The sequence below is a fragment of the Zonotrichia leucophrys genome, chromosome 29 (assembly GCF_028769735.1).
Source record: "Zonotrichia leucophrys gambelii isolate GWCS_2022_RI chromosome 29, RI_Zleu_2.0, whole genome shotgun sequence".
NCBI classification, from domain to species: Eukaryota; Metazoa; Chordata; class Aves; order Passeriformes; family Passerellidae; genus Zonotrichia; species Zonotrichia leucophrys.
The window spans coordinates 1,446,126-1,473,926 of record NC_088198.1 but is presented as its reverse complement, the minus strand read 5'-3'; the positions used below and the strand labels follow the sequence as shown (position 1 = coordinate 1,473,926).

At 59.0% G+C, this 27,801-nt stretch overlaps 2 protein-coding genes across 10 annotated transcripts in view; both read right to left on the bottom strand.

Moving 5' to 3' along the window:
• Window positions 1-12: 12 nt before the first annotated feature.
• On the bottom strand, window positions 13-11,574 carry NCKAP5L (NCK associated protein 5 like). Of its 6 annotated transcripts, none has more exons than XM_064734774.1 (13): window positions 11,472-11,574; window positions 6,033-6,074; window positions 5,841-5,926; window positions 5,179-5,247; window positions 5,023-5,061; window positions 4,767-4,886; window positions 4,562-4,675; window positions 2,227-3,956; window positions 2,000-2,153; window positions 1,848-1,926; window positions 1,478-1,762; window positions 1,246-1,385; window positions 13-455 (listed from the first exon to the last, which is right to left on the bottom strand). In XM_064734774.1, the coding sequence occupies exons 1-13, from the start codon at window positions 11,560-11,562 to the stop codon at window positions 219-221; spliced, it is 3,186 nt and encodes a 1,061-aa protein (XP_064590844.1). In that variant the 5' UTR covers window positions 11,563-11,574; the 3' UTR covers window positions 13-218. The 6 variants fall into 6 exon arrangements, with proteins under 6 accessions (XP_064590844.1, XP_064590845.1, XP_064590847.1 ...); XM_064734775.1 differs by having other exon boundaries at window positions 5,841-5,923; XM_064734777.1 differs by lacking the exon at window positions 11,472-11,574 and adding an exon at window positions 6,561-6,696.
• Window positions 11,575-13,220: 1,646 nt separating this feature from the next.
• Window positions 13,221-27,801, bottom strand: part of KANSL2 (KAT8 regulatory NSL complex subunit 2) — a 31,983-nt gene continuing 17,402 nt past the window's right edge. For 3 of the 4 annotated variants that reach the window (XM_064734787.1, XM_064734788.1, XM_064734785.1), the window contains exons 8-10: window positions 23,818-24,071; window positions 18,510-18,695; window positions 14,475-14,861 (exon numbers count right to left, since the gene is read on the bottom strand). In XM_064734787.1, coding sequence (XP_064590857.1) covers window positions 14,772-14,861; window positions 18,510-18,695; window positions 23,818-24,071 — 530 coding nt within the window. In that variant the 3' untranslated portion in view covers window positions 14,475-14,771. Of the gene's footprint in view, window positions 13,763-14,474; window positions 14,862-18,509; window positions 18,696-23,817; window positions 24,072-27,801 lie in introns of those variants that run through there. The other variant, XM_064734786.1, reaches the window with a different exon arrangement.

Here is a 27,801-nt window from a genome sequence, read left to right as displayed (position 1 = left end):
ACCACCACCACGTGTATAAATAACCCGGGCTAGGAGGGGTGGCTTTATTGAGTTAAAAACCCATCGGCAGGGGCTGTACAGGGCCATAGCACCATCGGACAGAGCCGGGAGAGGGAGCGGACAGACACCGGACACTCCCAGCCCGGGCAGCACCCTCGGGGCAGGAGCAGGAGCGGCGGGGATGGGGCTGCAAGAGGCGGCAGCGGGGCCGGGGAGGCTCAGCCCTGGCTGCCGCAGGACGAGAGGCTGTCGTAGAGAGAATCGCTGAGGGACTCGGAGTGTTCCAGCCCGGCGGGGCCGTGCCCGCCATCCCGGGACCGCGCCTCCGTGCTGCCCTCGTCCCCCACGTCCGAGGCGCTGGGGGTCCGGCTGCTGCTGGCGCTCAGAGCGGGGGGCAGAGGTGGGGGAACCTCCGGGGATGCCCCTCGGTGTCCCCCCGGGCTGCACACGGGGGCCTGGGGAGGGACAGCGTGGGCAGGAGGGGTTGGTTATGGCAGCACATCTGTCACTGCCCCGTGGTGCGGGACTCTGCACCCACCCAGGGCCACTTTAAATCCTCCCCACCATGGGCAACATGATCACAGAATTCTGGGGAGTGAACTCTGCACCACATCCAGGGCCACTTTAAATCCTCCCCACCATGGGCAACATGATCACAGAATTCTGGGGAGTGAACTCTGCACCACATCCAGGGCCACTTTAAATCCTCCCCACCATGGGCAACATGATCACAGAATTCTGGGGAGTGTTCCCCCCACATCCTCTCCCTGTGGCTTCATCCCCACAGCAAAGGCAGGAAGGTCTGGGGTCTCTCTGCCGAGGTTTTGGGGTCCTGCTCCAGTTTCACTGTCCTTACTCTGGAGTTTTGGGAACCCTACCCCAAAGTTTTGGGGTCCTGCTCCACAGTTTCAGTGTCCTTACCCTGGAGTTTTAGGGACCCTACTCCAAGGTTTTGGGGTCCTGCTCCACAGTTTCAGTGTCCTTACTGTGGAGTTTTGGGGATCCCAACCCAAAGCTTTGGGGTCCTGCTCCACAGTTTCAGTGTCCTTACCCTGGAGTTTTGGGGATCCCAACCCAAAGTTTTGGGGTCCTGCTCCAGTTTCACTGTCCTTACTCCGGAGTTTTGGGGATCCCACCCCAAAGTTTTGGGGTCCTGCTCCACAGTTTCATTGTCCTTACTCTGGAGTTCTGGGGACCCCACCCCAAGGTTTTGGGGCACCCCAGGGTCCCCTAAGCTGCCCGTACCTGCCCAGGCCGATGCAGCCCCTCCAGCCCCCCGGGTGGGCACACGAAGGGGTCGGCAGCACCGCAGCCTTTGGCGTTGGGGAAGGTCCAGTTCTTGCTCTGCTGGACCCGCCGCGGTTTCCTGGCGTCATCCCCGGTGTCTGCGGGGACAACGGGGACAGCGCTGACCTGCGGGGGTCCCCACGACCCCCCGAGGGTGGGCACACACCCCGGCACAGGGGGGTTCACCCACCTTGGGGCGCGGCGCGGTGCCCGTGCGGGTTGGGGGGCGCCGGGAGGCGGCAGCCCGGAGCGCTCCGGTGCTTTCCCGGTACCAGCAGCTCCTCGGCGCTCGGGACCTCCCGTTCCAGCGTCCGGGCCTTGCGCGGCACTTTGGTGACAGCGGCCGGCACGGCCCCGGGCAGCGGCTCGGGGCGGCCCCGCGGTTTGGGGGTGCTCTTAGCGGGGACCCCCCCATAATCGGGGGGTGGGAATGTGCCGATCCCGCTGTCCAGCGTCCGCGTCAGAGACCCGCAGGCTGTGACAGAAAGGGATGGAGGAGTCGAGGAACCCATTCTGGTGCTCCCACTGCACCCGGAGCCCCCCATCACCCCCTCACTCACCGGCGAAATGCTGCCCGGTCCCCGACTCGGACAGGCTCTCGTCGGACGGCAGCTCGTCCCGGAGCGCCACGTCGGGCACCTGCGGGGATGCAGAGGCTGAAGGGCTGCGGGGTCCCCCCGGAGCGGAGCAGAGCGGCGGGGAGACCCCTCACCTTGTCCGAGGGCTCCCGCAGGTGTCCCACGATGCCGTTGCGGGGCGGGCGGCACAGCCGCGCTTCTTTGGCGTCGGGGGGGACCCTCCGGAGGTCACAAAGCTCCCGTTTGTGCTCCAGGCGGGTCTCGTAGGGGACGTCCTTGCCGTCCACCCTGCGGGGAGGCAGCGATCAGAGGGATCCTGCCACCCTAATGCCACCCCCAGGGCACCCAGGTGGGAGCTCACCTGTCCAGCAGCTGCTGCATGAAGGTCTCGGCCGTCACCTCCTGGTACATGACCGGGAGGGGACCGGGGCCTCGAGGGGGCCCACGGGGACGCCCCTTCTCCAGCGCCAGTCCCTGCAGGAACGCGTGCTCCTCCCGCAGCGCCTTGCGCAGATCCTCCGCCTTCTCCATCAGCTTCGAGATGTTGAGACTCTCGGCTTCCAGCTTGCGGGCGGCCAGCTTGACCTCTCGGCGAAGGGGTGCGGGGGTCCCAGCCCAGTCACGCCCGCGCCCACCGTCCCCTCTCCGGCTCAGCGCGGGCAATTTGCTCCTCCGCAGCCCGAACCAGCTCGCCAGCCCCGCTGCTTTGCCCTTGGCCTCCGCTCCCGGCGCCCTCTCCTGCCCCTGCAGCCTCAGCACGTTCTCCTCGATGCCCTTCATCACCTTCTCCTCGATGGCCGAGTGCCCCGCGCCGCTCGCCGCCGGCCCCGGGGGCTCCGCGGGCTCCGCGGGGGTTTTGTGGGGACCCCCGCCCGCCTTGGCACCCGCGGGGGGCTCCTCGCCCCGCGGTGCCCCCGCGCCTTTGCCCGCCTTGGTGGGCAGCTTGGTGGGGCTGCCGTGGGGGCTGCGGGAGCTTTTGGCGGGGGGCGCGGGGGGGGTCCGGGACGGGGTCCTGCCGGTTCCAGGGCGGGTTTTGCCCCCCGCTTTACCGGGGTCTCCCATGGAACCGGAGGAGTAGCAGCGGGCCAGGGGCTCCGCGCCGTGCGCTGGCTCGGGGTGCTTCAGGCTGCCCCCCAAACCCGCCCGGGGTGGGGGGCGCAGTTCGCCCCCATGGCCCCGTTCGGGCCGGCCCGGACCGGGCGTTTCTCGGCCCTCAGCCCCTCGCAGCTTGCCCAGCGCTGCCAGGCGCTCCTTGAAGGGCAGGTAACCCGGCTCGGGGGGCTTCTTACCGGGCCGGCGGCAGGGGGCCGAGCCCCCCGTGCCACGGCGGGAGCTGGGCGGGGACGCCGCCGCTCGCTCCCCGCTCCCCGCCGGTACCGGGGGTCCCGGGGGCTGCTCCACCGCCTCGAAGGTGCGGGGGAAGGCGGGGGGCTCGGTGGGAGCGGGCTCTGGGGCGGCATCGGGGGACGGGCGGCGGCTGAGCACCGGCGACGCCTCGGGGTGGGCGCCGCGACACGGGATCTTGGAGGGGTGGGCGAGCTGGGGGCTGAGGCGCAGCCCCGCGGGGGGGGGCGGCACCTTGAGCACCTTGGAGGGGGAGGGCAGCGGGTTGGGGACGGGGGAGAGCGGGGTGAAGGCGCCCTCGGGGCTCTCCTCACCCGCCGCGTAGAGTCCCAGGAACGCGGGGTGCTCCCCGCGCCGCTGCCGGGGGGGACCCCCGGGCGCTTCCCCGTTATTGCGCCGGCAGCAGCCGCCGCCCTCGCCCCGCAGCAGCCGCTCGGCCAAAGCGCTGAGCAGAGCGCCCCGAGGCGGCCCCGCTTCCTCGGGGGAGGAGCAGGGGCTGCCCTCGGTGCCCCGCCAGCCCCCCGCAGCCCCCGGGGCCCGCAGAGGGCAGGGGGGCCAGGCCAGGGCTGAGCAGGGCTCGGGGGAGCCGGGGGAGGCGGGCGGGGGTCCCAGCAGAGGGTCTGACTCCTCCAGCTTGCGCAGCACCTCCAGGATTTGGGCTTTCTTTTTGAAGAATGGGGACAGGGCGTCCAGGGGAGGGGCACCGGGGCTGAGGCCAGGGCTGGCCGATGGCACTGGGGGCAGCACCTGTGGGGACAGGGCAACGTCACCCTGTGGGCATCTGAGCGCCCTGGTACCAGAGGGGGACGCTCTGGGAACACAGAGAGGGACACAGAAGGCTTTGGGATGGGGACCTGATGGGGACAGGGACATGTGGGGCAATGGGGCTTGGAGGCAGAGACATCACAGATGGAGGTGGACACCCTGGACCTGAAGAGGTGACACCACAGGGACCACAGGGACCCTGTTGGAAGTGTCACAGGCACATGGATGGGGACACCACAGATCCAGGTGGGGGGACAGGACAGGACATTATGGGGACATAATGGGGACAGGGACATCTGGGGCAATGGGTTTTGGAGGCAGAGACATCACAGATGGAGGGGCTTGGGGAAGTGGACACCCTGGACCTGGAGAGGTGACACCACGGGGACAGGGACCCTGTTGGAAGTGCCATGGGCACATGGATGGGGACACCACAGATCCAGGGACAGGACACTGGGCCTGGGAAGCCACAGTGTGCCACAGGCCTGGTGACACCACACACTGAGAAAAGCCAATAGAGAAAAGGGTGACACTGCCCAGAGAGGGGGACACGGGGACAGGAAGGGGCTGGGAACACCAGTACCCACCTCAGGCAGGGACAGACAGAGGCCAGGGAGCAGCTGGGGGGGCTCTTGCTCAGCAGAGCTGGGCTGGGGGGTCACTGGCACATCGGGGGGCGCTGGCACCGGGTGCAGCGGCAGCTGGACAGGAGAGGGTTAAGCTGGGTTAAGCTTTGGGGGGGCTCTGCCCCATTCCCACCCCCTCCCAGCCCTGACAGAGCCCCAGGCACACCTGAGGGAGGGAGCCGGTGGAGAGCTGCAGCTTCTGCTGGAAGAGCTCGCTCAGCACCTGGTTCTGCCGCTCCAGCTCGAACACGCGCTTCTTCAGCTTGATGCACTCCTCACGCAGGTCCTGGCAGGGGCGGGGGGTCAGCCAGGACCCCCGGGACCCCTCAGTGTCCTCCCAGCCCCCTGGCACCCTCCTGGCACCCTCCTGGCACCATCCTGGCACCATCCTTGCACCATCCCGGCACCCTCCTGGCACCCACCTTTTGGTTGAGCAGCGCCTGCACCACATGGTTGGCAACCTGGGGAGGAGAGGGGAGGTCTGGGTGGGGGCACAGGGCACAGGGAGGGTCCTGCCCAGCACACAGGTGGGCACAGGTGGGCACAGGTGCCCTGAGTGTGTGGGAGCTCTCCAGTACCTCATCCAGGCAGCGCTCGTACGTCTCCCTCTGGTTCTCATTGGCCTGGGCCAGGGCTGAGTTCTCTGCCTAGAACAGAGCGAGGACAGCTCGGGCACACTCAGGGCACACTCAGGGCACACTCAGGGCACACTCAGGGCACACTCAGGGTACACTCAGGGCACACTCAGGGCACACTCAGGGCACACTCAGGGCACACTCAGGGCACACTCAGGGCACACTCAGGGCACACTCAGGGCATACTCAAGGCTCACTCAGGGCACACTCAGGGCACACTCAGGGCACAGCTCAGGGCACACTCAGGGAACACTCAGGGCACACTCAGGGCACAGCTCGGGGCACACTCAGGGCACACTCAGGGCACACTCAGGGCACAGCTCAGGGCACACTCAGGGTACACTCAGGGCACACTCAGGGCACACTCAGGGCACAGCTCAGGGCACACTCAGGGCACACTCAGGGCACATCCCCGTGCCACCAAGCAGATTCTCTGTCTCCTGCTGCCACACACAGCAGGATGGGGCTGCCCCAGAGGGCCACAAAAACTGGCAAGTGCCACCCATGACCACGGTGTCCATGCTGTGGTGGCTCCGTGGCACTGGCCTGGCTCTTGGCACGGCTGCCCAGCGGTGCCACGTCCCGCTGGTGCCATCCGTGCCTACCTCCAGCTCCCGCAGGCGCTGCAGCAGCTCATGGCTGGGGCCCGTCTCTCCCGGCGCCTCGGCCACGCTCTCCGACATCGCTGCTGCTGCGGGGGACACGAATCACCGCGGGCCCTCTGCTGGCCCCTGGCTGGTGGCACCCGGCCTGAGGCGCCCCCAGGCCCGGCCCGGCCCGGTACAGCCCGGTCTTACCTGGCTTTGGGTGTCCCCAGCCCCGAAGCGGTGCGGTGTCACCTGCCAGGGAGAACCGGGCTGAGGAAGAGGATGGAGCCTCCAGGGCCGAGTGCTGACCCCTCCCCTCCCCTCCTGCTGCCCCCTCCTCCTTCCCGCTGCTACGGGGGAATGATCGGCCCCGGGATGCACGGCACGCCCGGTACCGGCACCGGGAGCAGCCCTGGGGCACCGGGATGTGCAGCAGCACCGGCCCCGGTATCACCCCCGGGGCACCGCTGTGCCCCAAGGACCGGGATCGAGTCACGAGGATGTGCAGCACCACCGGGACCGGAATCAACACAAGCCCCGGGGCACCGGGACGTGCAGCACCCCCGGGCTACCGGGATAGGCAGCACCCCCGGTTCCGGAGCACCGGGATGCGCGGCCCCGGTGTGCACAGGACCCGGGGCGTTCAAACGGCCCCCCCCCCCCCCGCCAGCGCCGCACACCCCCCGTTCCACCCGGGCTTCCCCCGTCCCTCCGCTGAGCGCCGGTCCCGCTCCGTACTCACGCCCGGGGCTCCCGGTAGCGCCGGTAGCGGCGGCTCAGAGCGGCCCCGGGGCCGGTCCCGGCGACGGCGGCGCTTCCATCCCGGCCCGGCCCGGCCGCGCTATTGTTGGGAGGCGGCGGCGGCGGCTCCGCCTTCCCGGCCGCGGCCGGGGAGGAGCCGGGATGGAGCCGCCGCCTCCCCCGGTGCGCGGCTCTGCCAGCGCCGGCCCCGGGCAACCGGCAATGAGACCCCGGGATTGGCGGCACCGGGAATGATCCCGGGAGGGGAAACACCGGGAAGCCCCCCGTGACACCGGGCAGAGCACGGAGGGATCCCCACCGGGCATCCCGCACCCACCGAGGGACTGCCCGGTGCACCGGGACCCCTCGGGGAGCCCCCCGGCAGTGACGGCACCGGCACAGCGGGAACCATCCCGGGAGGGGAAGCACCGGGAAGCCCCCCGCGGTACCGGGAAGCCCCCCGCGGTACCGGGCATCACCGGAGGGATCCCCACCGGGCATCCCGCACCCACCGGAGGGACTGCCCGGTGCACCGGGACCCCTCGGAATCCCCCCGGGGCTGCGGGAGCGGAGCCGAGCCGGGACCCCCCGGTCGTGGCCGCCGCCCCCCGCTCCCCCGAGGGTGATTTTTGGGGTTTTGGGGTTCACACGGGGCCGCGCGTCCCCGCTTCACCCCGACCCCACGGGGGCTCCCCGGGACGGGGGAGAGCGGAGGGGACCAGAGGAGAATTTGGGGGTGATGGAAGGACAAGAAAAGCGTCTGGGGGTGATGGGGGGACAAGGGGAAGGTCTGGGGGGGCACGGCCACACCGCGCCCGCGCTGTCCCCGTCCCCATGGCGCGAACCCACGCGGGTCCCCGCGGTCCCCATTGTCCCCGAGGTGCCCGAGGGCCCCTCGGCCGCCACCCCCGAGCAGGAAGCGGCCCCGGTGCCGGCGGCTCCGGCTGCGTCACGGGGGAAGTGAGGCTCCGTCTGCAGGGGAAGAGGAGCCCGCGGCCCCCCCAGGCCCCCGGCGGGGACAGACGGGGGGGCCCCGACAGATGGACAGCGAGGCCGGCCCCTCCCCCAGCGCGGGAGGGTCCCTGTGGGGAGGGGGACACGGCTGGGACACGGCTGGGGCACTGCCAGGGCCACCCCGAGCCCGGGTCCCCTCCCCAGTGTCCCCTCGCCAGTGACTCCGTCCCCGTGGGGACAAAGCGCAGCCCTGGCGGTGCCAGCGTGGCTGTGGCGGGCTGGCCCTGGGCTGGCCCACACCAGGGTCCCCATGGCGAGCCAGGGACAGAGGTGACAGCCCTGAGTGTCCCCAACCCTGCTGAGCCGTTCTGGGGACAGCCAGGACACACTGGGGACAGTCCAGGGACAGAGGTGACAGCCTCGAGTGTCCCCAACCCTTCTGGGGACAGCCAGGACACACTGGGGACAACACAGGGACAGAGGTGACAGCCCTGAGTGTCCCCAACCCTGCTGAGCCGTTCTGGGGACAGCCAGGACACACTGGGGACAGTCCAGGGACAGAGGTGACAGCCTCGAGTGTCCCCAACCCTTCTGGGGACAGCCAGGACACACTGGGGACAGCACAGGGACATGGGGTGACAGCCCCGAGTGTCCCCAACCCTTCTGGGGACAGCCAGGACACACTGCAGAAAGTGCAGGGACAGAGGTGACAGCCCTGAGTGTCCCCAACCCTGCTGAGCCGTTCTGGGGACAGCCAGGACACACTGGGGACAGTCCAGGGACAGAGGTGACAGCCTCGAGTGTCCCCAACCCTTCTGGGGACAGCCAGGACACACTGCAGACAGTGCAGGGACAGCCAGGATGCACCAGGGACAGCCCAGGGACAGGGGGTGACAGCCCCAGGTGTCCCCAACCCCACTAAGCCGTTCTGGGGACAGCCAGGACACACTGGGGACAACCCAGGGACATGGGGTGACAGCCCCGAGTGTCCCCAACCCCACTAAGCCGTTCTGGGGACAGCCAGGACACACTGGGGACAGCCCAGGGACATGGGGTGACAGCCTCGAGTGTCCCCAACCCTTCTGGGGGCAGCCAGAACACCCTGGGGACAGCGAGGACACACTGCAGACAGTGCAGGGACAGCCAGGATGCGCCAGGGACAGTGCAGGGACAGAGGTGACAGCCCTGAGTGTCCCCAACCCTGCTGAGCCATTCTGGGGACAGCCAGGACGCACTGGGGACAGTCCAGGGACAGCCAGGATGCACCAGGGACAGTGCAGGGACATGGGGTGACAGCCTCGAGTGTCCCCAACCCCGCTAAGCTCTTCTAGGGGCAGCCAGGATGGGGTAGGGTGACAGCTCCGAGTGTCCCCAAGCCTGCTGAGCCGTTCTGGGGACAGCCAGGACACACTGGGGACAGTGCAGGGACAGCCAGGATGCACCAGGGACAGCCCAGGGACAGGGGGTGACAGCCCCAGGTGTCCCCAACCCCACTGAGCTGTTTTGGGGGCAGCCAGGACACATTGGGGACAACCCAGGGACATAAGGTGACAGCCCCGAGTGTCCCCAACCCCACTGAGCCGTTCTGGGGACAGCCAGGACACATTGGGGACAACCCAGGGACATGAGGTGACAGCCCCGAGTGTCCCCAACCCCACTGAGCCGTTCTGGGGACAGCCAGGACACACTGAGGACAGTCCAGGGCCAGCCAGGATGCAGCAGGGACAGCAAGGACACCCTGGGGACAGCCGGGACACACCGGGGACAAGTGGGATGTGGCACAGAAATGGCCTCGGGCTGCGGGGACACATCGAGGACAGCTGGGCAGGGACACGCGGGGACAGCCGGGGATGCGGTGGGGACACGGCACGGAACAGCCAGGATGTGGTGGGGACAGCAGAGACACGCAGGGGACAGCCGGGGTGCACTGGGGACACTGCTGGGACAGCCGGGGTGCACTGGGGACAGTGGGGACGGGTGGGTGGGATGAAAGGCAGTGAGGGACACCCAGGGACAGTCTGGGTGCAGTGGGGACACTGGGGACACTGCAGGGACAGTCAGGAATGCCCCAGGGAGAGTCAGGATGCAGTGGGGACACTGCAGGGACAGCCGGGGTGCACTGGGGACACTGGGGACACCCCAGGGACAGTCAGGATTCACTGGTGACCCTGAGGACAACCAGAATGCTCTGGGGACACCCCAGGGACAGCCGGGATGCTCTGGGGACACCAGGGACACCTCAGGGACAGTCAGGATCCACTAGGGACCCTGAGGACAGCTGGAATGTTCTGGGGACACCCCAGGGACAGTCAGGATGCACTGGGGACACCAGGAATGCCCCAGGGACAGTCCGGGTGCAATGGGGACACTGAGGACATGTCAGGGACAGTCAGGAATGCCCCAGGGAGAGTCAGGATGCAGTGGGGACACTCCAGGGACAGCCGGGGTGCACTGGGGACAGTGAGGACACCCCAGGGACAGTCAGGATGCACTGGTGACCCTGAGAACAGCCGGAATGCTCTGGGGACACCCCAGGGACAGCCAAGGTGCAGTGGGGACACTGAGGACACCCTGGGGACATCCGGAATGCTCTGGGGACACCCCAGGGACAGCCGGGATGCTCTGGGGACCTGAGGACAGCTGGAATGTTCTGGGGACACCCCAGGGACAGTCAGGATGCACTGGGACCTGAGGACAGCTGGAATGTTCTGGGGACACCCCAGGGACAGTCAGGATTCACTGGTGACCCTGAGAACAGCCGGAATGCTCTGGGGACACCCCAGGGACAGCCGGGGTGCAGCAGGGACACCAGGAATGCCCCAGGGAGAGTCAGGGTGCACTGGGGACACCTCAGGGACAGTCAGGATGCATTGGGGACACCAGGAATGTCCCAGGTCCAGTCAGGGTGCAATGAGGACACCTCAGGGACAGCTGGGGTGCAATGGGGACACCAGGAATGCCCCAGGGACAGCCGGGGTGCAGTGGGGACACTGGGGACAGCCTGGGGACAGCCAGAATGCTCTGGGGACACCCCAGGGACAGTGAGGGTGCAGTGGGGACACTGGGGACACTGCAGGGACAGCCAGGATGCACTGGGGACACCAGGGATGCCCCAGGCAGAGCCAGGGTGCAATGGGGACAGTGGGGACAGTGGGGACACCCTGGGGACCGCCGGGGTGCAGCAGGGACACCAGGAATGCCCCAGGGAGAGTCAGGGTGCTACGGGGACCTTGAGGACACCATAGGGACACTCAGGAAGCACTGGGGACACCCTAGGGACAACGGGAATCCTCTGGGGACACCTCAGGGACAGTGTGGATGCATGGGGACACTGGGGACACTGCAGGGACAGCAGGGGTGCACTGGGGACACTGGGGACACCCTGGACACATCTGGAATGCTCGGGGACACCCCAGGGACAGTCAGGATTCACTGGGGACACCGGAGACACCTCAGTCAGGATGCTCCGGGGACACCCCAGGGACAGCCGGGGTGCAGTGGGGACACCCTAGGGAGAGTCAGGGTGCAGTGGGGACACTGGGGACACCCTGGGGACACCCCAGGGACAGCCGGGGTGCAGTGGGGACACCCTAGGGAGAGTCAGGGTGCAGTGGGGACACTGGGGACACCCTGGGGACAACCGGAATGCTCTGGGGACACCACAGGGACAGCCGAGGTGCAGTGGGGACACTGAGGACACCTCAGGGACGCTCAGGATTCACTGGGGACACCTCAGGGACAGCCGGGATGCTCCGGGGACAGCGGGGACAGCCGAGGACACACCGGGGACACGCGGAACGCCACCCACCCACCGGGCCACCCCCGCCGCTCCCCCGGGATCCACCCCCGCCCTCCCGGTAACCGGAGGCCACGGATGCCCCCCTCCCCAACCCCTTCCGGCTCCGGTACCACCGAGGAGCGGCCCCGAATCCCCCCCCCGGTCCGGAGACTCACCGGGGGCTCCGGCGGGGCCGGGGCGCCATGGCCGGGGCTGGCACCGGCACCGGCACCGGGGCGGGACCGGCGGCGGCGGCGGTGACGTCATGGCTGCACCGGGCCGGCCCCGCCCTGCGCCCCCGCCGCCGCCAATCCGCGCGCACCGGGCATCGCCCCCCTCCCCCGTTCCCGTGATCACCGGAACCGCCCCACACGGAGCCGGGACCGCCGGAAACGGAGCCGGTACCGCCGCCCCGAAAGGAGCCCTCCCGGTGGGAATCGGTACCGAGCCCCCCCCGCCCCCGTGAGGCTGCACCGGGATGGGACCGGACCGGCCCGAACCCCCCCGAGCGAACGGAATCGGAATAAACGGGGACCCCAAAGGGATCCGACAGAGCGGCAGCTGGAACCGGGACCGGGCACACCGAGAGCCCAGGGCATTCCAAAAGCCCCAAACATCCCCAGGACACCCCCAAAAATCCCCCATGGCACCCCAAACACCGCCAGGGCACCCCAAAACTCACATCCCAGGGCACCCCCAAACACCCCCCAGGACACCCCAAATACCGCCGAGGGCACCCTAAACACCCCCAAACACCCCAAATATCCCCAACCACCCCCAGAGCATCCCAAACACCCCCCAGGACACCCCAAACACCCCCCAGGGAATCTCAAACACCCCAAACACGCCCCAGGGCACCCCCAAACATCCCCCATGGCACCCCAAACATCCCAGGGCACCCCCAAACATCCTCCACAGCATCCCAAACACCTCCCAGGACACCCCAAATAGCCCCGAGGGCACCCTAAACACCCCAAATATCCCCAACCACCCCCAGAGCATCCCAACCACCCCCCAGGACACCCCCAAACACTCCAGAGAACCCCAAACATAAAACACCCCAAGGCACCCCAAACACCTCTCAGGGGACCCCAAAAGAATCCCAGGGAACCCCAAACACCCCCAGGGCACCTTAAACACCCCAGGGCACCCCAAATACCCCCCAGGGCACCCCAAAACACCCCCCAGGGTACCCCAAACACACCTCAGTGCACCCCAAATCCCCGACTCATCACACAACACAGGGACACCAAGCACCCACCTCCATCACTTTATTGTTGGGGGGCACCTACAGAACAGAACCTCTGTTCCCGCAAAACCCCTCGGGGTGTGGAAGAGACCCCCAGAATTTGGGGATTTCTGTCCCCCAGAATTTGGTGATTTCCCTCCTGTAGCCGCCCCATCTCCATGGAGGCCATGAAGGTCTGGATGGGGTTTCTGGGGTGCTGCAGAATCAGCAGAACAGCTCATCCTGGCACTGGAGAAGGACTCAAGGACCCCCAGGTTCCCCTGGTGTTCCCCCAGAATTTGGTGATTTCTGTCCCCCAGAATTTGGTGATTTCCCTCCTGTGGTGGCCACTCCATCCCCACCAAGGACAGGAAGGTCTGGATGAAGTTTCTGGGCTTTTTGGGGTTTCTGGGGTTGCAGAATCAGCAGAGCTGGAGCTGCAGCTCCTCCTGGCACTGGAGAAGCTCTCCAGCACCCCCAAGTCCCACGGTGACACCCCAGGTCCTCCTATGTTCCCCAGAATTTGGTGATTTCCCTCCCCAGCCTCCTGTGGCCGCTCCATCCCTATGGAGGATGGGAAGGTCTGCATGGGGTTTCTGGGGTTGCAGAATCAGCAGAGCTGGAGCTGGAGCTCTCCCTGGCACTGGAGAAGCTCTCCAGCCCCCCCAAGTCCCACAGTGACACCCTAGGTCCTCCAAAGTCCCCCAGAATTTGGTGATTTCCCTCCTGTGGCTGCTCCATCCCCAAGGAGGACAGGAAGGTCTGGATGGGATTTTTGGGGTTTCTGTGGCTGCAGAATCAGCAGAGCTGGAGCTGCAGCTCATCCTGGCATTGGAGAAGGTCTATAGCCCCACCGAAGTCCCACAAGAGGGTCCCCCAGAATTTGGTGATTTCTGTCCCCCAGCATTTGGTGATTTCCCTCCTGTGGCCGCTCCATCCCCACCAAGGACATGAAGGTCTGGATGAGGTTTCTGGGTTTTTTGGGGTTTCTGGGGTTGCAGAATCAGCAGAGCTGGAGCTGCAGCTCCTCCTGGCACTGGAGAAGGACTCAAGGACCCCCAAGTCCCACGGTGAGGGTACCCCAGAATTTGGGAATTTCTGTGCCCCAGAATTTGGTGATTTCCCTCCTGTGGCCGCTCCATCCCCATGGAGGACGGGAAGGTCTGGATGAAGTTTCTGGGCTTTTTGGGGTTTCTGTGGCTGCAGAATCAGCAGAGCTGGAGCTGCAGCTCCTCCTGGCACTGGAGAAGGACCCCCAAGTCCCACAGTGAGGGTACTCCAGAATTTGGGGATTTCTGTCCCCCAGCATTTGGTGATTTCCCTCCTGTGGCCGCTCCATCCCCACCAAGGACATGAAGGTCTGGATGAGGTTTCTGGGTTTTTTGGGGTTTCTGGGGTTGCAGAATCAGCAGAGCTGGAGCTGCAGCTCCTCCTGGCACTGGAGAAGGACTCAAGGACCCCCAAGTCCCACGGTGAGGGTCCCCCAGAATTTGGGGATTTCTGTCCCCCAGAATTTGGGGATTTCCCTCCTGTAGCCGCCCCATCTCCATGGAGGCCATGAAGGTCTGGATGGGGTTTTTGGGGTTTCTGTGGCTGCAGAATCAGCAGAGCTGGAGCTGCAGCTCCTCCTGGCACTGGAGAAGGACTCAAAGCCCCCCCAAGTCCCACGGTGACACCCCAGGTCCTGCAGGTGTCCCCCAGAATTTGGTGATTTCCCTCCTGTGGCCGCTCCATCCCCACGGAGGACAGGAAGGTCTGGATGGGATTTTTGGGGTTTCTGTGGCTGCAGAATCAGCAGAGCAGCTCATCCTGGCACTGGAGAAGGTCTATAGCCCCCCCCACCAAGTCCCACAATGAGGGTCCCCCAGAATTTGGGGATTTCTGTCCCCCAGAATTTGGTGATTTCCCTCCTTTAGCCGCCCCATCTCCATGGAGGCCATGAAGGTCTGGATGGGGTTTCTGGGGTTGCAGAATCAGCAGAACTGGAGCTGCAGCTCCTCCTGGCACTGGAGAAGCTCTCCAGCCCCCCCAAGTCCCACGGTGACACCCCAGGTCCTGCAGGTGTCCCCCAGAATTTGGTGATTTCCCTCCTGTGGCCGCTCCATCCCTATGGAGGACGGGAAGGTCTGGATGGGGTTTCTGGGTTTTTGGGGTTTCTGTGGCTGCAGAATCAGCAGAGCTGGAGCTGCAGCTCCTCCTGGAGGCTCTGCAGCCCCCCAGGTCCCACGCTGAGGGTCCCACACCAGGCTCAGCCCACAGCTCCCGGCTCCAGGCTCCCGTTGGCTCCTCGGGCTGGGCTGCTCGAGGCCGTTCCCTGCGGCTGCTGCTCCTGCTGGGGCTGCAAGGGAAGGGGACACTGCTGGGACAGCTCAGGGACACGGCAGGGGCTGCTGGGACACGCCTGGGGCTGGCACTGTCACTCCCACACGAATTGGGAACTCCACGGGGTGGGAGCACCAACAGACCGGGAGGGTTTTTGCTCTGGGCTCTTGTTTGAAACCAACAGTTACAGAAAAAACTGGGGGTCTTCAGTCAGAGCCTGGGGTGTGACACCCCCTCCCCACCCCAAAACTTGGCCTTCACACCGTGACAGGACACTGGGTGACATCGCCTGTCACTGTGGGGACACCCCAAAAAAGGCCCAGGCTCCAGAAAGGATGAGAGGAACAAATTTCAGTCAATAAATTTCAGTTATCCCAGTGAAAATTAAGACTCCAAGGAAGAAAGGAGAACCCCTGGGCTGGGAAACAACTCCCCCAAAAACCCTCAACTGGGATTAAGAGGTTCCAAGAGCATCCCAGACATGCCCAGGACAAGGGTGGCACTCCCAGCCTGGCACTCCTAATGCCACCCAGACCATGGGCACACCCAGCTGCTGTGTGGGAGGAAGAGGAGGGAAGGAAAAAACCCCATAAAATTTATTAAATCAAGGATCCACAGCTCAGGGATGACCCCTAAATATGGGATTAAGGATCCACCATTATGGGATCACCCCCAAATACGGGATAAAGGATTCCCTAATATGGGATCACCCCCAAATACGGGATTAAGGGTTCCCCAATATGGGATCAAGGACCCCCCAATATGGGATCAAGGATTCCCCAATATGGGATCAAGGATCTCCCAGCTCAGGGATCACCCCCAAATATGGGATTAAGGATTCCTCAATAAGGGATCAAGGATCCCCCAGCTCAGGAATGACCCCTAAATATGGGATCAAGGATTCCCAATTATGGGATCACCCCCAAATATGGGATCAAGGACCCCCAAATATGGGATCAAGGACCCCCCAATATGGGATCAAGGATTCCCCAATATGGGATCACCCCAAAATATAGGATCAAGGATTCCCCAATATGGGATCAAGGATTTCCCAATATGGGATCAAGGACCCCCCAATATGGGATCAAGGATTCCCCAATATGGGATCACCCCAAAATATAGGATCAAGGACCCCCAATTATGGGATCACCCTCAAATATGGGATTAAGGATTCCCCTATATGGGAACAAGGCCCCCAATATGGGATCAAGGATCCCCCAGCTTGGGGATAACCCCTAAATATGGGATTAAGGATTCCCCAATATGGGATCAAGGATTTCCCAATATGAGATAAAGGACCCCCAATATGGGATCAAGGAACTCCCAGTAGGGGATCAAGGATTCCCCAATATGGGATCACCCCAAAATATCTGATCAAGGATCTCCCACCTCAGGGATCACCCCCAAATATGGGATCAAAGACCCCCCAATATGGGATGAAGGAGCTCCCAGTATGGGATCACCCTCAAATATGGGATCAACGATTCCTCAAATATGAAATCAAGGATCCCCCAGCTCAGGGATCACCCCCAAATATGGGATTAAGGATCCCCCAGTATGGGATCACCCTCAAATATGGGATTAAGGATTCCTCAGCTCAGGGATGATCCCTAATATGGGATCAAGGACCCCCAATATGGGATCAAGGATCCCCCAGCTTGGGGACAACCCCAAATATGAAATCAAGGATCCCCCAGCTCAGGGATCACCCCCAAATATGAAATCAAGGATCCCCCAGTATGGGATCACCCCCAAATATGGGATTAAGGATTCCCCTATATGGGAACAAGCCCTCAATATGGGATCAAGGATCCCCCAGCTTGGGGATAACCCCTAAATATGGGATCAAGGATTCCCCAATATGGGATGAAGGAGCTCCCAGTATGGGATCAAGGAACTCCCAGTAGGGGATCAAGGATTCCCCAATATGGGATCACCCCAAAATATCTGATCAAGGATCTCCCACCTCAGGGATCACCCCCAAATATGGGATCAAAGACCCCCAATATGGGATCAAGGAACTCCCAGTATGGGATCACCCTCAAATATGGGATCAAGGACCCCCAATATGAAATCAAGGATCCCTCAGCTCAGGGATCACCCCCAAATATGGGATTAAGGATCCCCCCAATATGGGATCACCCTCTAATATGGGATTAAGGATTCCTCAGCTCAGGGATGACCCCCAATATGGGATCAAGGACCCCCAATATGTAATCAAGGATCCCCCAGCTTGGGGACAACCCCAAATATGAAATCAAGGATCTCCCAGCTCAGGGATCACCCCCAAATATGGGATTAAGGATTCCCCTATATGGGAACAAGGCCCCCAATATGGGATCAAGGATCCCCAGCTTGGGGATAACCCCTAAATATGGGATTAAGGATTCCCCAATATGGGATCACCCCAAATATGGGATCAAGGACCCCCAATATGGGATCAAGGATCCCCCAGTATGGGATCACCCCAAATATGGGATCAAGGATTCCTCAAATATGAAATCAAGGATCCCCCCAGCTCAGGGATCACCCCCAAATATGGGATTAAGGATCCCCCAGTATGGGATCACCCTCAAATATGGGATTAAGGATTCCTCAGCTCAGGGATGATCCCCAATATGGGATCAAGGACCCCCAATATGGGATCAAGGACCCCCAATATGGGATCAAGGACCCTCAATATGGGATCAAGGACCCCCAATATGGGATCAAGGATCCCCCAGCTCAGGGATTTGTGGGAGCTGCTGGGTTTGTGTGAGCTCTTGGGGTTATCAGAGTTCTGGGTCTTTGGCAACTCTGGGTTTGTGGGAACTCCTGGGTCTGTGGGAGCTCCTGAGTTTTTGGGACCTCTTGGGTCTTGAGGAGCTTTCAGATTTCTTGGGAAATTCGGAATTTTTGAGAGCCCTTGGGCTTTTTATTTCCCTGGAGTTCTCCTACTCCCCCAGCCCTGTGCAGGGAGCTGGAAGCTGCTTTTGTTTCTCTTTAACCACCACAGACCTCAAAATAAAGCCAGGAGAAATCCCATAAAACAGCCAGAGAAGCTGCTGTGGGCAGCTGGTGCTCCTGGGAGGGAGAGAAGGGTTGGGTCTGTGGGAGCTCCTGAGTTTTTGGGACCTCTTGGGTCTTGAGGAGTTTTCAGATTTCTTGGCAAATTCTGGATTTGTTTCTCTTTAACCACCAGAGACCTCAAAATAAAGCCAGGAGAAATCCCCCAAAACAGCCAGAGAAGCTGCTGGTGCTCCTGACAGGGAGGGAATCGCTGGGTTTGTGGGAACTCCTGGATCTGCAGGAGCTCCTGAGTTTTTGGGACCTCTTGGGTCTTGAGGAGCTTTCAGATTTCTTGGGAAATTCTGGATTTTTAAGAGCCCTTGGGTGTTTTTGTTTTTTTTTTTTTTTCCTGGAGTTCTCCTACTCCCCCAGCCCTGTGCAGGGAGCTGGAAGCTGCTTTTATTTCTCTCTAACCACCACAGACCTCAAAATAAAGCCAGGAGAAATCCCATAAAAAAACCAGAGAAGCTGCTGGTGCTCCTGGGAGGGAGAGAGGAGTTGGGTCTGTGGGAGCTCCTGAGTTTTGGGGATCCTTGGGTCTTGAGGAGCTTTCAGATTTCTTGGGAAATTCTGGATTTTTTCCCTTTTTAACCACCAGAGCGCTGTCAGTGCATACCTGGGCAGGCCCCTGGGCTGTGGGGATGAGGGGGGAGCAGGAGCTGCCCCTGTCAGGCTCCTCCAGGGCCAGGATGTCGATGGGAGCCTCGGCCATGTCCCTCAGGGCTGGGTCCAGGCTCACAGAGGGGTCAAAGAGCAGAGGGGAAGGCGGGCACTGCATCCCATCACCCACCACGTCCAGGTCCTGCAGGGAAAACAGAGCTCATCAGGGCTGAGGAGGGGCTGGAGCAGCAGGGAAGGGAGGAGGAAGGCAGGGAGGAGGAGGAGGAGGAGTGGGCACCATGCCAGGGGGGCCCCAGACGGGAACACACCCCAAAAACCTCCTTCTCCTTCTCCTTCTCCTTCTCCTTCTCCTCCTCCTCCTCCTCCTCCTCCTCCTCCTCCTCCTCCTCCTCCTCCTTCTTCTCCTCTCTCCTTCTCCTTCTCCTTCTCCTTCTCCTCCTCTCTCCTCTTCTCCTCCTTCTTCTCCTCCTCCTCCTCCTCCTCCTCCTCCTCCTCCTCCTCCTCCTCTCCTCCTCCTCCTCCTCCTCCTCCTCCTCCTCCTCTTCCTCCTCCTTCTCCTCCTCCTCCTCCTCCTCCTCCTGCAATGCCACGATCCCAGCTGGCACTGCTGAGGACAAGCTGTGGCACACACCAGCTGGTGGCCAGCGTGATTTTACTGTCCCCAAAGTGTCCCTCCAGCACCTGGAATGGCTTTGGCAGGGTCCAATCCCACCTTTCTGGGGACCCCCAGAGCCATCCCTGCTCTCCAGGATGTCACACACATTGCTGGGGACACTGGGGACACCCCCACACTCTCCAGGATGTCACACACATTCCTGGGGACCCCCAGATCAATCCCCCATATCCAGGATGTCACACACATTCCTGGGGACACCTGGAACATGCCCACCCTCTCCTAGGATGTCACACACACATTCCAGAGGATCCCCACACCAGTCCCTGCTCTCCAGGATGTCACACACACACTCCTGGGGACATCCAGGAGGAAATTCAGGAGGAGCTGGGATTCAGGAGAAGCTGGGATTTGAGAGAGGCTGGGATTTGTAAGAGGCTGAAATTCAGGAGGAGCTGGGATTCAGGAGGAGCTGGGATTTGGTAGAAGCTGGGATTCAGGAGAGACTGGGATTCGGGAGGAACTGGGATTCAAGAGAGGCTGGGATTCAGGAGAAGCTGGGATTTGGGACAGACCGGGATTCAGCAGAGGCTGGGATTCAGCACAGACTGGGATTTGGGAGAGGCTGGGATGTGGGAGAAGCCAGGAATTGGAAAGGCTGGGATTTGGGACAGACTGGGATTCAGCAGAGCCTGGGATTTGGGAGAAGCTGGGATTTGTGAGAGGCTGGAATTCAGGAGGAGCTGGGATTTGGCAGAAGCTGAGATTCAGCACAGGCTGGGATTCAGCAGAGGCTGGGATTTGGGAGAAGCTGGGATTTGGAAAGGCTGGGATTCAGGAGGAGCTGGGATTCAAGAGAGGCTGGGATTTGGGAGGAACTGGGATTCAGCACAGACTGGGATTCAGCAGAGCCTGGGATTTGGGAGAAGCTGGGATCTGTGAGAAACTGGGATTTGTGAGAGGCTGGAATTCAGGAGGAGCTGGGATTCAGGAGAAGCTGGGATTCAGCAGAAGCTGGGATTTAGGAGAGACTGGGATTCAGGAGGAGCTGGGATTCAGCAGAGCCTGGGATCTGTGAGAAGCTGGGATTTGTGAGAAGCTGGGATTCAGCACAGGCTGGGATTCAGCACAATCTGGGATTTGTTTTCGCTCCAGAGGGGCTTTGACACCAGGGTGACATTCCCGGTGACATTCCCGGTGACATTCCCAGTGACATTCCCGGTGACATTCCCGGTGACATTCCCAGTGACATTCCCGTGCCTCAGGAGTGGCACCTCCCCAGCCTGCTGAGACACAACACAGACACCCCCAGGCAGCTCCCATGGATCTGCAGCTCCAGAGAGAGCTCAGAACCCTCCCAAGGGACAAAACCAGCCCTGCTTTTCCTTTCTAACCCAAAAATTCACCTCCTGTCTGCACAGAAAGGGGCTGGGGGCTGATCTGAGCCCGCCCCAAGCCTGACCCTGCTTGTTCTCCTGGCACTGGAATCTCTCCTCCACCACCAGAGATCCAAGGTTTGCCTCCAAGAGCAGAGCTCAGCAGCCTCAGGAGCCTCCACAGGATAAATCCCCAAATGCTGTGGGGATTCCATGGATTTTTTCACTGAAAAGTTTGGGGTTTCCTCAGGGATGAGCCCCCTAAAGGGGGGACAGCACTGAGGGGACCCTCACAGGAGCAGCTCCCCTGGATCTGCTGCTCTGCTCTGCCCTCAGGGCACTCCTGAGGATCTGAGCTCTGCTGCTTTAAATGCACCACGATGCCACAATAATCTGGGGATTAAAATCTTCCTGTTTTCCTCGTGCCACAGAAAATGGGGGTGGGGGATAAAAAAAAAAATCCTCTTTTTAAGGCATTTAAATGAGCACAACCATTCCAAAGGAGCAGCCACCAAGGCTGGAATAGCTCCTAAACCTTTCCCATTTCTCCATTTGCTGAGTAAAGGATGGATTTAGAATGTAAAGATCATCCATGGACAGGGACAGGGACATTTTCCACTATCCCAGGTGGCTCCAAGCCCTGTCCAACCTCATCTTGGACATTTTCAGGGATCCAGGGGCAGCCCCAGCTTCTCTGGGAAATCCATTCCAGAGCCTCCCTAGGGAGAAATTTGTTTAAAATATCCCATCTAACCCTGCCTCTGGCACTGGAATCCATTCCCCTTTATCCTGGCACCCCATCCTTTGTTCCCAAAGGGGCTCTGAGGTGTCCCTGGATCCTTCTCCTCTCCAGCCTGGACATCCCCAGCCTGATCCCAGAGCTGTCCCAGCCCCACTCCAGCAGCTCCTCCTGGGCTCAGAACCCCAGATCTGCAGCATCCCAGGTGGGATCTCAGGTGGAAGAGGAGGAAAAGGTTGCAAGAAGTGAATGGGAGTTGGGAAAGAGGAAGGGGTGGGAAGAAAAGGATGGGGAGCAGAAAAGGAGGAAGAGAAATGGAAGAGGAGGAAGGGATGGGAAAAAAAGGTTGGAAGAAGTGAATGGGGGTTGGAAAAGAGGAAGAAAAGGATGGGGATCAGAGGAGGAGAAAGAGAAATGGAAAGGGAGGAAAGGATGGGAAGAAAAGGTTGGAAAAAGCTCCTCTCCCATCCCAGGTGGGATCTCAGGTGGAAGAGGAGGAAAAGGTTGGAAGAAAAGGTTGGAAGAAGTGAATGGGGGTTGAAAAACAGGAAGAAGAGGATGGGGATCAGAAAAGGAGAAAGAGAAATGGAAGAGCAGGAAGGGATGGGAAGGAAAGAGAAATGGAAGGGGAGGAAAGGGTTGGGAAGAAAAGGTTGGAAGAAGAGAATTGGGATTGAAAAGGAGGAAGGGGTGGGAAGAAAAGGACAGGGATCAGAAAAGGAGGAAGAGAAATGGAAGAGGACAAAGGGATGGGAAGAAAAGGTTGGAAGAAAAGGTTGGAAGAAGTGAATGGGAGTTGGGAAAGAGGAAGGGGTGGGAAGAAAAGGATGGGGAGCAGAAAAGGAGGAAGAGAAATGGAAGAAGAGGAAGGGATGGGAAGAAAAGATTGGAAGTGAATGGGGGTTGAAAAGGAGGAAGGGATGGGAAGAAAAGGAGAAAGAGAAATGGAAGAGGAGGAAAAGGTTGGAAGAAAAGGTTGGGAGAAGTGAATGGGGGTTGGAAAAGAGGAAGAAAAGGATGGGGATCAGAGGAGGAGAAAGAGAAATGGAAGAGGACAAAGGGATGGGAAAAAAAGGTTGGAAAAAGCTCCTCTCCCATCCCAGGTGGGCTCTCAGGTGGAAGAGGAGGAAGGGATGGGAGGAAAAAGTTGGAAGAAGTGAATGGGGCTTCAAAAAGAGGAAGGGGTTGGAAAAAAGGATGGGGATCAGGAAAGGAGAAAAAAAAATGGAAGAAGAAAGGGTTGGAAGAAAAGGTTGGAAGAAGTGAATGGAGGCTGAAAAAGTGGAAGAAAAGGATGGGGATCAGAGGAGGAGAAAGAGGAATGGAAGAGGAGGAAAGGGTTGGGAAGAAAAGGTTGGAAGAAGTGAATGGGGGTTGAAAAAGAGGAAGGGATGAGAAGAAAAGGATGGAAGAAGAGAATTGGGAATGAAAAGGAGGAAGGGGTGGGAAGAAAAGGACAGGGATCAGAAAAGGAGGAAGAGAAATGGAAGAGGAGGAAAAGGTTGGAAGAAGTGAATGGGGGTTGGAAAAGAGGAAGAAAAGGATGGGGATCAGAGGAGGAGAAAGAGGAATGGAAGAGGAGGAAAGGGTTGGGAAGAAAAGGCTGGAAGAAGAGAATTGGGATTGAAAAGGAGGAAGGGGTGGAAGAAAAGGACAGGGATCAGAAAAGGAGAAAGATAAATGGAAGAGGATGAAAAGATGGGAAGAAAAGGACAGGGATCAGAAAAGGAGGAAGAGAAATGGAAAAAGAGGAAGGGATGGGAAGAAAAGATTGGAAGTGAATGGGGGTTGAAAAAGAGGAAGGGGTGGGAAGAAAAGGAGAGAGAGAAATGGAAGAGGAGGAAAAAGTTGGAAGAAAAGGCTGGGAGAAGTGAATGGGGGTTGGAAAAGAGGAAGAAAAGGATGGGGATCAGAAAAGGAGAAAGAGAAATGGAAGAGGAGGAAGGGATGGGAAGAAAAGGTTGGAAAAAGCTCCTCTCCCATCCCAGGTGGGCTCTCAGGTGGAAGAGGAGGAGGGGATGGGAGGAAAAAGTTGGAAGAAGTGAATGGGGGTTGGAAAAGAGGAAGAAAAGGATGGGGATCAGAGGAGGAGAAAGAGAAATGGAAGAGCAGGAAGGGATGGGAAGAAAAGGAGAAAGAGAAATGGAAGAGGAGGAAGGGATGGGAAGAAAAGGACAGGGATCAGAAAAGGAGGAAGAGAAATGGAAGAGGACAAAGGGATGGGAAGAAAAGGTTGGAAGAAGTGAATGGGGGTTGGAAAAGAGGAAGAAAAGGACAGAGATCAGAAAAGGAGGAAGATAAATGTTAGAGGAGGAAGGGATGGGAAGAAAAGGTTGGAAGAAGAGAATTGGGATTGAAAAGGAGGAAGAGAAATGGAAGAAGAGGAAGGGATGGGAGGAAAAGGACAGGGATCAGAAAAGGAGAAAGAGAAATGGAAGGGGACGAAGGGATGGAAAGAAAAGGACAGGGATCAGAAAAGGAGGAAGATAAACAGAAGGGGAGGAAGGGATGGGAAGCAAAGGCTGCAAGAAGCTCCTCTCCCAGCCCAGGAGAGCCCTCCCAGCTGTGCACTCACATCACTGAACTCCAGGGGCAGGCTCTCGCTGGGCTGCAGCTCGGCCGCACTCAGGTACAGCTCCGAGGGCGCTGCCCCCAGCTCCTGGGGCACTGCCAGCCCCTGCTCGGGCACGTACATCTGGGGGGGCAGCCGCAGGTGCAGGGGGCAGCAGGGCTCCTCCGACAGGCTCACGGGCACCGGCTTGTTGCAGGGAACCTCCTCAGAGCCCTGGCAAGGCTTGAACAGGCTCTGGTTGGTGTCCTGGCAGATATCTGGGCACAGGAGGTCAAGGAAAGCAGCAGAGGTACAGCAGAGAATGGTCCCATATTGGGGAATCCCTAATTCCATATCAGGGGTGGTCCCACATTGGGGAATCCCTAATCCCATATTGGGGTGATCCAATATTGGGGAATCCCTAATCCCATATTGGGGAATCCCTAATCCCATATTGGGGAATCCCTAATCCCATATTGGGGTGATCCCATATTGGGGAATCCCTAATCTCATATTGGGGTGGTCCCATATTGGGGAATCCCTAATCTCATATCAGGTGTCATCCTTGAGCTTTGAGGATCCTTGATCCCATATAAGGAATTCTTAATCTCATATCAGGTGTCATCCTTGAGCTGGGGGATCCTTGATCACATATTGGGGTGGTCCAATATTGGGGAATCCCTAATCCCATACTGGGGTGGTCCCATATTGGGGAATCCCTAATCCCATATTGGGGTGATCCAATATTGGGGAATCCCTAATCCCATATTAGAGCTCATCCCTGAGCTGGGGGATCCTTCATCCTATATTGGGGAATCCTTAATCCCATATTAGAGGTCATCCCTGAGCTGGGAAATCTTTCATCCCATATTTGGGGTCATCCCTGAGCTGGGGAATTTTTTGATCCCATATTAGAAGCCATCCCATATTGGGAAATCCTTGATCCCATATTGGAGTTCATCCCTGAGCTGGGGGATCCTTGATACCTTATTGGAGGTAATCACAAACTTGGAAATCCTTGATCCCATATTTGGGGTCATCCCTGAGCTGGGGAATTTTTGATCCCATACTGGGGGCGATCCCATAATTGGGAAGCCTTGATCCTGTATTTGGGGGTGATCCCCTATTGGGGAATCCTTGATCCCATATTTGGGGTCATCCCTGAGCTGGGGAATTTTTGATCCCATACTGGGGAATCCTTGGTCCCATACTGGGAGTCATCCCTGAGCTGGGGGATCCTTGATCCCATATTTGGGAGTGATTCCATAATTGGGAATCCTTGATCCTGTATTTGGGGGTCATCCCTGAGCTGAGGGATCCTTAATCCCATACTGGGGGTGATCCCATATTGGGGAATCCTTGATCCCATATTTGGGCTCATCCCTGAGCTGGGGAATTTTTGATCCCATATTTGGGAGTGATCCCATAATTGGGAAGTTTTGATCCTGTATTTGGGGGTCATCTTATATTGGGGAATCCTTGATTCCATATTTGGGAGTGATTCCATAATTGGGAATTTTTGATCCTGTATTTGGGGGTCATCTCTGAGCTGAGGGATCCTTAATCCCATACTGGGGGTGATCCCATACTGGAGAATCCTTGATTTCACATTGGGGAATCCTTGATCCCATATTGGGGGCGATCCATAACTGGGAATCCTTGATCCTGTATTTGGGGGTGATCCCATATTGGGGAATCCTTGATCCCATATTGGGGGCGATCCATAATTGGGAATCCTTGATCCTGTATTTGGGGGTCATTCTGAGCTGAGGGATCCTTAATCCCTACATGGGGTGATCCCATATTGGGGAATCCTTGATCCATATTTGAGGTCATCCCGACTGGGGAATTCTTGAATCCCATACTGGAGGATCCGAGGATAATGCTGAGAAATGCCCCAATTCCCCATATGGTGCCAAACCCACCCAATTTATCCCTAGATCAGGATTGCAGAGGTTAAACCTTACCCCAATGCTAGGGTTTGGGGACATCATTCCACATTGGAAATTGGGCAATCACCATAACCCCATCTGTGGGGTGGATCCCATAAAGCCTCAGTTTCTCAGCTGGATGGCACAAAGGCTGAGGATTAACTTTTGCTTGCAGACATCCCTGGGAAATGAGGATCCCATATTGGGAGTCCTTGATCCCATATTTGGGGTCATCCCTGAGCTGGGGAATTTTTGATCCCATATTGGGGGCGATCCCATAATTGGGAAGCCTTGATCCTGTATTTGGGGGTCATCTTATATTGGGGAATCCTTGGTCCCATTATTGGGAAATCCTTGGTGTCATACTGGGAGTCATCCCTGAGCTGGGGATCCTTGATCCCATATTTGGGAGTGATTCCATAATTGGGAAGCCTTGATCTGTATTTGGGGGTGATCCCATATTGGGAATCCTTGATCCCATATTTGGGGTCATCCCTGAGCTGGGGAATTTTTGATCCCATACTGGGGAATCCTTGATTTCATATTGGGGAATCCTTGATCCCATATTTGGGAGTGATTCCATAATTGGGAATCCTTGATCCTGTATTTGGGGGTCATCCCTGAGCTGAGGATCCTATCTATACTGGGGTGATCCCATACTGGGGAATCCTTGATTTCATATTGGGGAATCCTTGATCCCATATCTGGGAGTGATTCCATATTGGGAATCCTGATCCTGTATTTGGGGGTATTCCATAATGGGAATCCTTGATCCTTATTGGGGGTGATCCCCTATTGGGGAATCCTTGATCCCATATTTGGGCTCGTCCCTGAGCTGGGGAATTTTTGATCCCATACTGGAGGATCCAGAGGGATAAATGCTGAGAAATGCTCCCAATTCCCCCACAAATGTTGCCAAACCCACCCCAATTTATCCCAGATCAGAAATTCCCCCACAAATGTTGCCAAACCCACCCTCATTTCACCCAGATCAAGAATGCAGAGCTGCACCCCAATGCTCAGGGTTTGGGTGACATCATTTCCACCATGGAAATCTGGGACAACAGCCATAATCCCCCTCTGTGGGGGCTGGATCCCAGAAAGCACTCAGGGATTCTCAGCTGGATGGCACAAAGGCTGAGGATTAATTTTTGTTTGCAGCCCCACGGGCAGGGAGATCCCAGCACACACAAAGCCTCTCCCCCAGCCAGCATTTGGGTTCTGTTATTTCTATTTTCTCACTGCATTTTCCTTCCCAGTGGAAAAGCTGTTCCTGCCAGAGGTGTCAATGGGATTTCCTGCCTTTAATCGCAAACAGAAACTCCTCTTCAATTGCATCACACGTGCAGAGTGATCCAGAGCAAAGGAGCTACAGATCAAAGCCATCACCTCCCAACCCTTCCTCCTCTTCCCACACCCACCCTCTTCTTCCTCTTCCAAGCCCTATTCTGATCCCATCCTCCTCTTCTGACTCCCCTCCTCCTTTTCCTCCTCTTTTAATATTTCTCTTCTTCCCACCCCTTCCTCTTTTTCAACCCAAATTCACTTCTTCCAACCTTTTCTTCCCATCCTTTCCCCTTCTCTCATTTCTCTTTCTTCTCTTCTGATCCCCATCCTTTTCTTCCAACCCTTTCCTTTCTCCTTTTCTGATCCCCATCCTTCTCTTTTCATTTTTTTTCAACCCCCATTCACTTCTTCCAACCTTTTCTTCCAACCCCTTCCTCCTCCTCCTCCTCACATCTTTCTCCTCTTCTCATCCCCATCCCTTTCTTCCAACTCCTTCCTATTTTTCAACCCAAATTCACTTCTTCCAACCTTTTCTTCCCATCCTTTCCTTTTCTTTCATTTCTCTTTCTCCTCTTCTGATCCCCATCCCTTTCTTCCAATCCCTTCCTCTTTTTTTTCAATCTCCATTCACTTCTTCCAACCCTTTCCTCCTCTTCCATCCCTCTTTCTTTCTCCTTTTCTGATCCTCATAATTTTCTTCCAACCCCTTCCTGTTTTCAACCCAAATTCAGTTCTTCCAATCTTTTCTTCCCATCCCTTCCTCTTTTTCCATTCTTTTCTCCTGTTCTGA

Coding starts and splice junctions, on each gene's coding strand:
- NCKAP5L (XM_064734774.1), bottom strand. CDS start 11,562: ATGACGTCACCGCCGCCGCCGCCGGTCCCGCCCCGGTGCCGGTGCCGG. Junction 6,075..11,471: donor CGGCCCCGCCGGAGCCCCCG/GTGAGTCTCCGG, acceptor TCTCCCTGGCAG/GTGACACCGCACCGCTTCGG. Junction 5,248..5,840: donor AGCGCCTGCGGGAGCTGGAG/GTAGGCACGGAT, acceptor GCTCTGTTCTAG/GCAGAGAACTCAGCCCTGGC.